Source organism: Globicephala melas, chromosome 1, assembly GCF_963455315.2.
Source record: "Globicephala melas chromosome 1, mGloMel1.2, whole genome shotgun sequence".
Taxonomy (NCBI): Eukaryota; Metazoa; Chordata; class Mammalia; order Artiodactyla; family Delphinidae; genus Globicephala; species Globicephala melas.
In genome coordinates, this window is record NC_083314.1 from 143,741,747 (window position 1) to 143,756,717 (window position 14,971).

At 38.2% G+C, this 14,971-nt stretch overlaps 1 protein-coding gene across 2 annotated transcripts in view; it reads right to left on the reverse strand.

Moving 5' to 3' along the window:
• Positions 1-14,971, reverse strand: part of SCP2 (sterol carrier protein 2) — a 164,703-nt gene that overhangs the window by 14,800 nt on the left and 134,932 nt on the right. For both annotated transcript variants that reach the window (XM_030870167.2, XM_060305457.1), the window contains one exon: positions 6,353-6,482. In XM_030870167.2, coding sequence (XP_030726027.1) covers positions 6,353-6,482 — 130 coding nt within the window. The remainder of the gene's footprint in view (positions 1-6,352; positions 6,483-14,971) is intronic.

Below are 14,971 nucleotides of genomic sequence, written 5' to 3' on the forward strand. Positions count from 1 at the left end.
AGACCAATCACAAGTAGTGAAATTGAAATTATAACTAAAGATCTTCCAACAAACAAAAAGTCCAGGACCAGATGACTTCAGAGGTGAATTCTATCAAACATTTAGAGAAGAGCTAACACCTATCTTCCCCAAACTCTTCCAAAAAACTGCAGAGGAAGGAATGCTCCCAAACTCATTCTACGAGGCCACCATCACCCTGAAATCAAAACCAGACAAAGATACTACAAAAAAAGAAAATTAAAGACCAAGATCACTGATAAATATAGATGCAAAAATCCTCAACAAATACTAGCAAACAGAATGCAACAACACATTAAAAGGGTCATACACCATCATCAGGTGGGATTTATCCCAGGGATGCAAGGATTCTTCAATATACACAATCATATTTTCTGTAGTGGTATGCTTTGATTCCCTTTTTGTTATTTTTGTGAATTTACTGTAAGTTATTGCTTTGCGGTTACCACGAGGCTTACATAAAATAGCTTATAGATATAACAGTCTTTTTTATGTTGATAACAATTTAACTTCGATTACACACAAAACTCTACCTTTCTCTTACCCTCCTTTTATGTTTTTTTATGTCACAATTTAGATTTTTATATTGTGCTTCCATTAAAAATTATTGTTGTTATAAACTAAAATATATATACATATATATATATACACAAATCAATGTGATACACCACATTAACAAATTGAAGAATAAAAACCATATGATCATCTCAATAGATGCAGAAAAAGCTTTTGACAAAATTCAACACCCATTTATGATTAAAAACTCCCCAGAAAGTGGGCAGAGAGGGAAAACACCTCAATGTAATAAAGGCCATATATAACAAACTCACAGCAAACATCATTCTCAATGGTGAAAAACTGAAAGTATTTCCACTAAGATCAGAAACACGACAAGGATGTCCACTCTCACCACTCTTATTCAACATAGTATTGGAAGTCCTACCATAGCAATCAGAGAAGAAAAAGAAATAAAAGGAATACAAATTGGAAGAGAAGAAGTAAAACTGTCACTGTTTGCAGATGACATGATACTACACATAGAAAATCCTAAAGATGCCACCAGAAAACTACTAGAACTAATCAATGAATGTGGTAAAGTTGCAGGATACAAAAGTAATGCACAGAAATCTCTTGCATTCCTATACACTAACAACAAAAGAGCAGAAAGAGAAATTAAGGAAACAATCCCATTTACCATCACAACAAAAAGAATAAAATACCTAGGAATAAATCTACCTAAGGAGACAAAAAACCTGTACTCAGAAAACTATAAAACACTGATGAAAGAAATCAAAGATGACACAAACAGATGGAGAAATATACCATGTTCTTGGATTAGAAGAATCAATATTGTGAAAATGGCTATACTCCCCAAAGCAATCTACAGATGCAATGCAATCCCTATCAAATTACCAATGGCATTTTTCACAGAACTAGAACAAAAAAATTTACAATTTGTATGGAAACACAAAAGACCCCAAATAGCCAAAGCAATCTTGAGAAAGAAAAACAGAGCTGTAGGAATCAGGCTCCCCAACTTCAGACTATACTACAAAGCTACAGTAATCAAGACAGTATGGTATTGGCACAAAAAACAGAAATATAGATCAACGGTACTGGATAGAAAGCCCAGAGATAAACCCACACACCTATGGTCAACTAATATATGACAAAGGAGGCAAGAATATACAATGGAGAAAAGACAGCCTCTTCAATAAGTGGTGCTGGGAAAACTGGACAGCTACATATAAAAGAATGAAATTAGAACACTCCCTAACACCATACCCAAAAATACACTCAAAATGGATTAAAGACCTAAATGTAAGACGGGACTCTACAAAACTCTTAGACGAAAACATAGGAAAAACACTCTTTGACATAAATCACAGCAAGATCTTTTTTGACCCACCTCCTAGAATAACGAAAATAAAAACAAAAATAAGCAAATGGAACCTAAATTAAACTTAAAAGCTTTTGTGCAGCAAAGGAAAACATAAGACGAAAAGACAGCCCTCAGATTGGGAGAACATATTTGCAAATGATGCAATGGACAAAGGATTAACCTCCAAAATATACAAACAACTCATGCAGCTCAATATCAAGAAAACAAACAAGCCAATCAAAAAATGGGCGGAAGACCTAAACATACATTTTTCCAAAGAAGACATACAGATGACCAAGAGGCACATGAAAAGATACTCAACATCACTAATTATTAGAGAAATTCAAATCAAATCTGCAATGAGATATCAGCTCACACCAGTCAGAATGGCTATCATCAAAAAATCTATAAACAATAAATGCTGGAGAGGGTGTGGAGAAAAGGAAACCCTCTTGCACTGTTGGTGGGAATGTAAATTGATACAGCCACTGTGGAGAACAGTATGGAGGTTCCTTAAAAAACTAAAAATCGAACTACCATATGACCCAGCAATCCCACCACTGCGCATATACCCTTAGAAAACCATAATTCAAAAAGTCACATGTGGGCTTCCCCGGTGGTGCAGTGGTTAAGAATCCACCTGCCAATGCAGGGGTAACAGGTTCGAGCCCTAGTCTGGGAAGATCCCACATGCTGCGGAGCAACTAAGCCCGTGCACCACAATTACTGAGCCTGAGCTCTAGAGCCCGTGAGCCACAACTACTGAGCCCGTATGCCACAAATACTGAAGCCCACGTGCTTAGAGCCCGTGCTCTGCAACGAGAAGCCACCACAAAGAGAAGCCCGTGCACCACAACGAAGAGTAGCCACCGCTCACCACAACTAGAGAAAAAGCCCGTGTGCAGCAATGAAGACCCAACGCTGCCAAAAAAATAAAATAAGTTAAAAAAAAAAGTTACATTAAAAACAAAAGTCACATGTACCCCAATGTTCACTGCAGCACTATTTACAATAGCCAGGACATGGAAGCAACCTAAATGTCCATCAACAGATAAATGGATAAAGAAGATGTGGTACGTATATATAATGGAATATAACTCAACCATAAAAAGGAACAAAATTGGGTCATTTGTAGAGATGTGGATGGACCCAGAGTCAGTCATACAGGGTGAAGTCAGAAAGAGAAAAACAAATATCGTATATTAACACATATATGTGGAATCTAGAAAAATGGTACAGATGAACGTATTTGCAGGGCAGGAATAGAGACGCAGACATACAGAACAGACATGTGGACACCGGGGGGTAAAGGGAGGGTGGGATGAATTGGCAGATTAGGTTTGACATAAATACACTACCATGTATAAAAGGGGTAGCTAGTGGGAACCTGCTGTATAGCACAGGGAGCTCAGCCTGATGCTCTGTGATGACCTAGGTGGGTGGGAGGTCCAAGAGGGAGAGGATATATTTATACATATAGGTGATTCACTTCATTGTACAGCAGAAACTAACACAACATTGTAAAGCAATTATACTCCAATAAAAATAAAAATTAAAGAAAAATAAAAACTTAAAAAAAAATCAACTTGACATCTGTCTAGACATGTCAATATATAATCCTGAAGTAACCATTAACATTCAGTCTTTTAAAAAAATTGGCATTATTTCCCCAAAGTTCTTTTTATTTCTAAAAGCTAGAATCTAGATGAAGCATTTAGTTTTTCTTCGTACATCATGTTAGATGGCAGCTCACAGAATGTAAACATAGTTATTTTTCTGCCCACTCATTTTGAGAAAAAAAAATGCTGCCCACACCAGATGCCCTTACTACCACTCAGCTTTTCCTTCATTAATCTCTAGTTGATTCCTTATTCAACAGTACATATAACACTGCTCTTAACATCTTCTCCTTTCTCCAAGCTCTAAACTCTATTCCAGGATCTCTGCCAAACCCCTCTGTACCTCAAAATGCCCCTGAATATTTATCTACCCCCTCTTAGAGGAAGAAGTATCCATCCCTCCTTGTTAAGGCTAACCCTCCTTCCACCTGTGCTCCTGATGACATTGTCTCCTCCAGGACCTTCCCCAGTAATGTAGCAATAACGAACTCTACCATCTTTGATATATCTCCTTCTCCTTCACAGCTTCCAAGTACCATCAACTTCACCCCAAACACCCCTAGCAACTACCATGTAACAACATCCTTTTTTCTCACTGCCAACACTCGGCTATCCTTTTTGCTTACTTAGATGGTGGTACCATCCATCCTCCTAATTGCTCTCTCTGCTTCTGATTTCTTCATTTCTAATTCATCAGGTCGAATACACCAGCTTCATCCTCTAAAACAGCAGAGTATTTAGAAAGCTCTGACTTTCACTTTTCTACTCAAAAAGATTTAAGGGATTGATTATATATAAAATCGTTTTCAAAGTTCATAGTATAGCCCTCTAAAACGCTAGTTCCTATCCATCCCATCTCTTAATCGCACCAGGCTCTCTCCGAGAGAAACATAACATACAATATAGCTACCACTTACTGAGCATCATTCATTCATTCTGCTGTTCACTTTTTATTTATTTATTTTACTGAAGGCCTACCATGTGACAGGTACTATTCTAGGCACTGTGAATGCAGCAGTGAACCTAAGAGGCACAAAGCTCTGCCTTCATGCAGCTTACAACTCAAGTGGGGGGGATGGACGATAAGTAAAGAAATAAGATATGGTATCAGATGGCGGTAAGTGCTATAAAGAAAAATAAGGCAGAAAAGGACAATAGGGAATGGTAATGGGGGTGTGATTTAGAAGTGTGGTTGGGGAAAGGCTCACTGAGAAGGTGACATTTGGGCAAAAACCAAAGGAAATGGGAGAACAAGCCATGAGGATATGTGAGGGATGACGACTCCAGGCAGTAAAAGCCCCTGAACTGCGAACGCCCACGTTCAAGCAATAGCAAGGAGGCCAGTGTAACTGGAGCAAAGTGAGGGAGAGTATAATAAGACAGAGAAGACTAGGGCCAGATCATGTGGTGTGATTATAAGAACCCTGGTTTTTACCCTGTGAGCTGACTTGAGTTTTAAAATGATCACTCCAGCTGGTGTGTACAGAAACAGGGCAGAAGGTTAGAAACAGGGAGACCAGGCAAAAAATGATGGAGGACCAAGGTGGTAGTAGTATAGGATGGAATTTGCTGGCGGATTACACTGTAGAGTGTGAGAAAAAGAAGAGCCAAGGTAGATGCAAACTATTACATTTAGAATGGATAAACAACAGCTCCTACTGTATAGTACAGGGGACTATATCCAAACTCCTGGGATAAACCATAATGGAAAAGAATATTAAAAAAAGCACGTGTATATGTGTATAACTGAGTCACTCTGCTGTACAGCAGAGATTGGCACACCATTGTAAATCAACTATACTTCAATTAAAAAAAAAAAAGAAGAGCTAAGCATGACTTCAAGGGTTTTAGACTGAGGAACTGGTAAGACAGAGGAGCAATTTAGCAAGATGCAGAAGACAGTTCGAGGAGAACATAATTAAAGGGGAGTGGGAGGAAGATCAGCAGTTCAATTTCATACATGTTAGCCTTGAGATGCCTACTAAGGATCCAAGTAAACTTGTCAATTATGCAGCTGGATACACACCTTGGAGTTCAGTAGCTGAGTTCACACTGAAGATACCTGGGAGTCATCAGTGTAGAGACGGTTTTAAAAGCATGAAACTAGATGAGAGTCCCAGGGACTAAATGGAGATAGAACTGAGCCTTAGAGCACTCCAACATTTAGACTTTTAGAGATGCAGAAAAAAAAAGGGACAGAGGCCAAGAAGGAACAGCCAGTAGGTAAGAAGAAAGCCTGGAAGAATAATATAATTATGAGGGCTGGGAATTAACCACTCAATTTACCAACATGGCGGTTACCTGACCTTGACAAGAACAGTTCTGGGATAATAATGAGGACCAAAGCTGACTGGAATGGGTGAGAGAAAGACTGGGTGAGAGAAGTGGAGGCAGTGAGTACAGACAGGTCTTCTGAGGACACATAACCATACACTGAAGCATATGCTTCACAGGCTAATCAGGAGATAATGCTCTTAATCCTCACGTGACCCTATGAAATAGGTACCATTTATTATTCCCATTTACAAATGAAAAAAACAAAGCTCAGAGAAGTGAAATAATTTGTTCAAGGCCAGAATCTGTGAGTGGCAGGACCAGGACTCCAAACCCAAGTCTGTTTAATTCCAAAGCCTATGGCTGGTGACAGTGATGGAGCCTTCCCGTCTTTGGGAGGAAGCAGCTGTGACCTATTCCTGTTCCCAAGGATTCCCCAGTTCTTTAACAAGGTCCTGGAACTCTAAAGCCAGCCCTTTTGGAAAACACCAAAGCAGGCCCCCATTTTTCTTTGTGAACTTGTCAGTACTCCTACAAATGAAGTCATCACTGCACTGACCTGAGTTAGGGAGCACTGATCCTTTGCCATTCTTCACGTCCACCACCCAGGTGGCTTCTTTACCTCCAGGGCCGTCCTTCACCTTGAAGGCAAAAATACCACCGATTTTCTTCACAAACTGCTCCCCTTCCTGGAAATAAAAATAACACAGAGTTATATGAAGTTCATTCCTCTGGCTTTTCCCCAAATTTTTAAATAGATACAGGATGTGAGCAGCTGGGTCAGCAGACAGTCCCCAAGCTCCCTTAGGATCTTTTACCCAGAAAAGTCTGAAAGGCAACCAGGCAACAACTGCATCACCTGCCAAATCTTCTGTTGAAAATGGCTTTCTGGATACAACTGGTGGAAGGACAGGGAGAATGGGAGAGTGGGTGGCACAGCAGCATTTTCTACTGAAATAGCCTTCATTTGTCTCAATAATTTCTGAAAGATTCACTCCGGCCTCTCTCAATGTAGGAAGCCTAACGCCTCTTTTCTTTGTAGGTAAATTCCTTCACATGTATTTTTGTTCTTGCACAATCAGAATTTAAAGATAAGTGGTTCAACTCATTTCCTGGATTAGTATAAAGAATTATACAAGTAATATACCATCCACCACCTACTTTTGGATCTTGAGGAATGAAGCTGGAAAAATAACCTCAGATCCACATCTCCGTAGGTTGGTTTCCTTTCTCCCTCCCTCTCCCCTTCATTCCCACTCTGTTTCATCCTTCCTTACTGAAATATTGATTGACCGAAACAATGATTGGCACCAGACTTTATTCCAGACGCTATGGAGTTAGAAGGGTAAATGATAATACACTATGATCACTACGAAAAAGGGGAACACAGGGGCCTACAGGAGCACAGAGGACCCGCTAACCTGGCTGGCAGGGTGAATAACTCACACACCTTAAAAAAAAACACACACACAATAATTTTATTGCAATTATTTTTCTTTAGAGAAAAAAACATATTGTACTGCAGAAAAAATAGAAAATATTGAGAAGCAAAAAGAAAACAAATCATTCATAATTTCACCACTCAGAGAAAATAACATTTTGATATAAATCTCCTCTTTTTTCTCTACATATATATATATATATATATATATATATTTTTTTTTTTTTTTTTTTTTTCCTTGCGGTACTTGGGCCTCTCACTGCTGTGGCCTCTCCTGTTGCGGGGCACAGGCTCCAGACGCGCAGGCTCAGCGGCCATGGCTCACGGGCCTAGCTGCTCTGTGGCATGTGGGATCTTCCCGGACCGGGGCATGAACCCGTGTCCCCTGCATCAGCAGGCGGACTCTCAACCACTGCGCCACCAGGGAAGCCCCCATATATATATTTTTAATGAGTATATATACTGTTTTGTAATCCACTTTTCGGTTTAATATAGCTATCCTTATTACTGCGTCATTAAGTATTCTTCCATATAACTTTAAATGACCATACATAGTCTTTAATTGTAGACGTGTACTATACTTTATTTAACCAATACTCTGCTGCTTGATGTTTAAGGTTAGTCTTAACTTCTGGCTCTTATAACAATGCTGTACATAACGTTCTTACATCTAAGTATTTTTACATAACCTCATTTACTTAAGGTTAATCTCCAAGAATTAAATTTTACTAATTAATAACAATGAATTTGCAATCAGCATCGGTTTGAATTCCTGCTCTGCCATTACTTATATAACCCTGAGCAATTTACTAAATCTCTCTGAATCTCAGTCTTCTCATCTGTCAAACGGAGATAATAATATAGCTACCCTCATAGAGTTGTATGGTATTTAAATACCCACAAAGCACAGAGTAACTGTTCAATAAACGCTGGCAGTTTTTCCCATTATTTTACTGTATGATCTGTCTGCTATTCCTGTGCCAGTATTATAGCTTTATAAATGTACTTTACTCTTTGGTACAGTAAATACCATAATTCCTCTCTTAGAAAGATTCTTAACTATTCTTGGATTTGTTTGGGACATTTTTTCCTCTAGATGTACATTATAATCATTTAGTTAGTTCTTCCCCCGAAAATGGGGCTATAGGACTTCCCTGGTGGCGCAGTGGTTTAGAATCCACCTGCCAATGCAGGGGACATGGGTTCAATCCTTGGTCTGGGAAGATCCTACATGCCACGGAGCAACTAAGCCCGTACACCACAACTACTGAGCCTGTGCTCTAGAGCCCACGAGCCACAACTACTGAGCCCTCATGCTGCAACTACTGAAGTCCATGTGCCTAGAGCCCATACTCCACAACAAGAGAAGCCACGCAATGAGAAGCCCATGCACAGCAACAAAGAGTAGCCCCCACTCGCCCACAACTAGAGAAAGCCTGCGCACAGCAACAAATACCCAACGCAGCCAAAATAAATAAACAAACAAATAAATAAATGGGGCTACATACAATATATGGATCTGTTTGGAGGAAAAGTAATATCTTTACAATATTAAGTCCTCCCGTCCATGAAGATGGTGTATCTTCAAGTTTTCCTTGATGTCCCTTGGCAATATTTTGTCATTTTCCCCCATATAGGCTTTTGTACATTTCTTGCCAAGTTTACTCTTAGTTTTTTAATATTTTATATTACTCTTGTTAATAATATATTTTTCATTGTATTTCATGACTAGGTAATTGCAAATATATAGAAAATATATTCATCTTTACATATTTATTCTGGAATTGGCTACCTTTTCAGTTTTCTTATAATTTCTAATCGAGTTTTTATTTACCACCTTTTTTTTTTCAGCCTTACATCCCTGCAATAATTTATATCCAAGATTCCTCCTTTTGGTATCATAATATTTCTTCTTTTAACAAAGACTTTAGTGTTTACTATGTTCAGGCACTGTGCTAAGTACCTGAAATACTCAAATAATTATTATCAGTTACTAATCTCTGTTTCTACGTATGCAGAGAGTCTGGCCTAAGTTCTTTCTTTTTGTTGTGTTTTGTTTGTTTTATAACAAATTCATTGAGATATTTATATATCAAAAAATTAATCCTTTTAAAGTATATTAATTCAGTGGTATTTTAGTATATTCAAAGTTGTGCAACCAACACCACTATCTAATGTTAGAATATGCTCATCACCCCCAAAAGAAAACCATACACATTAGCAGTCACCCCCACCCCCACCATTCTCCTCTCCTGCTAGCCCCTGACAACCACTAACCTACTTTCTGTCTTGATGGACTTGCTTATTCTGGACATTTCACACAAATGGAATCATACAGTATATGGTCTTTTGTTACTGGCTTCATTCACTTAGTATAATGCTTTTAAGGTTTATCCACGTTAAAGCACGTTATCAGTAATTAGTTCCTTTTGATGGCCAAATAATATTCCATTGTATGGATGCAGCACATTTTGTTTAGCCATTCACCAGTTGATGGCTGTTTCCCCTTTTCAGCTATTATCAATGATACTGCTATGGACATTTGTGCACAAGTTTTCATATGGACATAGGATCTAATTCCTCTTATATTTAGAAGTAAAAATTTGGGTCATAAGGTAATGTTTAACCTTTCGAGGAACTATCAAGCTGTCTTCTAAAGTGGCTGCACCATGTTACACTCCTACCAGCAACAAATGAAGGTTCCAATTTCTCTACATCCTTACCAACATTCTTGTCTGTCTTTTTTATTTTAGTTATCCTAGTGGGTGTGTCAATCTTTTTCTTGTACATAGATAACACACCTGAACCTATCTAGAATGAACCATGGGTCTTAGGACTCCAAAGAAGCTATTCTAAAAATATTTAATCTAGGCCTACTTATCTCAACAGCCATGGAAGCAATTCTTAACATGTGACTGTCCTGAAATCAACTACCAACATTTTCTAATTAAATCAAGAAATCAAAATGATTGTCAAATTTTTAAAGTGAAGGAGAGAAATTCTCTTATTTTGGCTTCCCTTAAAACATCTCACTCAAATTAAGTTAACTTTCGGAAAAACTAGTAACAACAATAATCTTTTGGGGGCTATAAAGTTTTCAAGTGCTTTTATATACATTATTTCTTTAATTTTCATAAAACCCTGAAAGTAGTTGCACAGGTGTTAATATTAGCTCATTAAGTAGAAAAAATTACTGAGGCTCTAAAAGGTTAAGAACCCTTTAGACTATTCTCTATCCTACTGCCAACTAATCCCTCTAATATAACCCACCTAACACTAACATAAATATCACTTTCAGGTTTGAATTTAAATGGCTCCCCACAGCCTACAGGATAAAGTCTGCCATCATTCAAAATTCTTCATAATCTGAAGGATATTTATATGTTCTTATCTTCAGCCCCTTTTTCATCCTCCCCAGGTTTTTTTGTTCTGACCGCTTTGAATGCCATGAACATACATGCCTCTATGCCCTTGCTCATGCCCTGTCCCAGTTCACTCACCTCCTCCTACTCTCCATTCCCACCTAACTTCATCAATTCAAGTCTCAGCTCACACGCTAACTCTTCTGGAAAGGCGTTTCTGCCTCTACTGGACATTTTGATAGCCCTTTGCACATACACCCACCTGCAAGTTTCTTGCTAAAGCAGTTTTTTTTTTTTCCCGGGAAAAATTTCCCATGTCTATTTTCCCACTAAATTCAATGTTCCCTGAAGGGCAAGGACGTATGACAAGCAAGCAACACAACCAGAAATCAATCTCAGGTTGGTTTAACTTCAAATTCAATGCTCTTTCCATTTGCTCATACCATATGGCAAAGTAGGTTATATCAATACTTCCAAAATTTGGCCTATAAAAGTAGTTTCTGTCACCATAAATAAAAGAAAGTTCAAGTCTTTTCCACATTCCTTAAAATCCTTTATCCTTCAAGGTTCTGTGGAGATAATCTAGAAGAGTAGGTAGTAACGCTGGTGTGCTGGGCCACCCAAGGAGCCAGGCTTCCTTTGGGGCCAAGAGCCCATGAACAGCTACTTCCAGCTGCATCTACGCATCATCTGCTTGCACAATGCCTCAGGAATAGTTATGTTAGACACCAACAAGTTAGAGCAGGAAATCACCAGCAAACGTTTAGGAATTCTACCTGAATACCTGGAAATTCCTCCCACTTCCTTAAGACAGATGTAGATTAATTTTGCACCTGCTGTTACTTTTGACAACCAACTGATCCTCTTATAAAATCAAATCCTTTGGTCAATAAAACATTTTCAATTGAAGAAGGAGTGAGAGAGGGCAAGGAAATGGACAAGGAGGAGAGAGTTAAAAGGGTAAAGAAAATACATATCTGTTGCAACACTAGAGATCACTAATACTAAGAAAGTTCTAAGTGCCTGCTTGCTTGAAGAAAAGTACTTCTTTCTGAGTAGGCAAAGGGTCAAGGAGTAGGTCCTGTTGTAAACTTAATAGGAACAAAAAATTAAGACAATTCAAAGAAGGGCAATGGGGTATTGCTATCGAAAACAAAAGTGGAAATAAAATCTCTTGTCAGGCTTCCTTTGCAATGCAGAAAATGCATGAATTGACAAAAGATTCCAAGACTTTCACTTTCTAGTACTGCAAACATTTAGGAAACTGACAATCGTGGGAAGGAAAAAAGAAACAAGGGGACAAGGTCCATGCAAGTGAGGTTACAGAAGGAGAAGAAAAGAATTAAAATGGGAGCAAGAGGCATACATTTGCAAAGCTAAAAGAAAACTGTGAAATAAAAACAGCACTGTTTCGTTAATCCCAGTAATGAAATATGCAATGGTTGACATATAGCCATAACAGATACTCTCTAAACTATTTTCTTTTTTGACAGAATAAAGTTGAAAAAAAAGAAAAAAAAAGGGACAACCTGGCAGAAGCAACTATCCTATGGATTATTCTGCAGGCAAATACTGGTGGCATGAAAAAAATTTTTTTCAAGCTGAGCCCTTAGAGAGTCCAGCTTCACTTTATTGGACATTTGTAATAAAAGAAATTTAAAAAACAATAATGAGATATATTTCCCTACTATTGGCAAAGATTTTTTTAAAGCCAGCCAACAAAGCACTGGAGATAGTGTGAAGAAAAAACCATCACTCTCACGAACTGTCATTAAGTTTGTAAATAAGTTCCCTCTTTTTGGTGGATAGTTTGGCAACACGTATCAAAAAGCTAAACATACATATCCAACAACCCAACAATTTCCCCTTCTAACTAGTTGTGCTGAGGTAATCATGGCGTTAAGTATTTAAAAATGAGGGCAAAAGGAAATTTATTATACCTGTTTTTTTTACTTGTAAGATTTAAATACAACACAATGTTCAACACAGGAGGCTAGTTATATAGATTATGATACCTATATTCAAACGTGTACTATGGGGTCATTAAAACTGATGGTAAGGATTTATATTTATGGGCAGTGAATACACTATCAAGAGAAGAAAGCAGGTTATAAAATAACAGGTAGGGACTTCCCTGACAGTCCGGTGGCTAAGACTCCACACTCCCAACACAGGGGGCCTGGGTTCAATCCCTGGTCAGGGAACTAGATCACACATGCAGCAACTAAAGATCCCACATAGCGCAACTAAGACCTGGCGCAGCCAAAAAAATAAATAAATGAATATTAAAACAAAACAGGTAGACTAACAAGGGTGTATCCCTCAAGATGGCAGCAAGATAGGTCTGCAAGCTCCTGGGCCACTGCCTGCCTGCTGGGAACTGTCAGCCCTGGCCCCCTCTACATCAGGAAGATTGTTGATCATTATGAAAATTCTAGAAATGCAGGGTACTTTGTCAAGACACATCAGTCACTTTAGCTGTTTTCCCATCCACAGCACAATCACCTTAAGGTGTTAAGAAATCCTCTGTGCTATAATAAGGGAGTTACAAGATATGCACAATGCTTGCCTTCACACTGTGGCTCTAACATGAGTGAAATCCACACCTTAAATGTTCTGAATCCTTTATTTCAGCCCACTGGTCAGCTTAATACATGTGTAATTGGAATTATGTGACTGTGGCTGTAACTGTGCCTCGTTGGTCACAATTAAAATCAATTATGAAATTCCAAGGTATCTTTAAGTTTGAAACAATGAAGTAAATACCTAATTTTGCCTGAAGAGAATAACTCTCTATTTTGGAGAGTTACTGTTAGATTGCTTTAGTATGATTATTATCTATCAAGAACTAATTACTGATCCTCCAGAAGGCAGACAGCAGAAGCAAGAAGATCTATAATCCTGCAGCCTGTGGAACGAAAACCACATTCACAGACAGATAGATGAAATGAAATGGCAGAGGACTATGGACCAGATAGAGGAACAAGATAAAACCCCAGAAAAACAACTAAATGAAGTGCAGATAGGCAACCTTCCAGAAAAAGAATTCAGAATAATGATAGTGAAGATGATCCAGGACCTCAGAAAAAGAATGGAGGCAAAGATCAAGAAAATGTAAGAAATGTTTAACAAACACCTAGAAGAATTAAAGAACAAATACCTAGAAGAATTAAAGAACAAACAAACAGAGTTGAACAATACAATAACTAAAATGAAAAATACCAGAAGGAATCATTAACAGAATAACTGAGGCAGAAGAATGGATAAGTGACTTGGAAGACAGAATGGTGGAATTCACTGCTGCAGAACAGAATGAAGAAAAAAGAATGAAAAGAAACGAAGACAGCCTAAGAGACCTCTGGGACAAAATTAAATGCAACAACATTCACATTATAGGGGTCCCAGAAGGAGAAGAGAGAGAGAAAGGACTCGAGAAAATATTTGAAGAGATTATAGTTGAAAACTTCCCTAACATGGGAAAAAAATAGCCACCCAAGTCCAGGAAGCACAGAGAGTCCCAGGCAGGATAAACCCAAGGAGAAACACACCAAGACATACACTAATCAAATAGACAAAAATTAAAAAGACAAAGAAAAATTATTAAAAGCAACAAGGGAAAAATGACAACACACAAGGGAACTCCCATAAGGTTAACAGCTGATTTCTCAGCAGAAACTCTACAAGCCAGAAGGGGGTGGCAAGATATATTTAAAGTGATGAAAGGGAAGAACCTACAACCAAGATTACTCTACCCAGCCAGGATCTCATTCAGATTCGACAGAGAAATCAAAATCTTTACAGACAAGCAAAGAGAATTCAGCACCACCAAACCATCTCTACAACAAATGCTAAAGGAACTTCTCTAAGTGGAAAACAAAAGAGAAGAAAAGGACCTACAAAAACAAACCCAAAACAATTAAGAAAATGGTAATAAGAACATACAAACTGATAATTACCTTAAATGTGAATGGATTAAATGCTCCAACCAAAAGACACAGGCTCACTGAATGGATACAAAAACAAGTCCCATACATATGCTGTCTACAAGAGACCCACTTCTGACCTAGGGAAACATACAGACTGAAAGTGAAGGTGTGGAAAAAGATACGCCATGCAAATGGAAATCAAAAGAAAGCTGGAGTAGCAATACTCGTATCAGATAAAATAGACTTTAAAATAAAGAAAGTTACAAGAGAAAAGGAAGGACACTACATAATGATCAAGGGATCAGTCCAACACTTATAAATATACATGCACCCAACACAGGAGCACCTCAACACATAAGGCAAATGCTAACAGCTATAAAAGAGGAAATTGAGGGACTTTAACACTTCACTTACACCAATGGACAGATCATCCAGACAGAAAATTAATA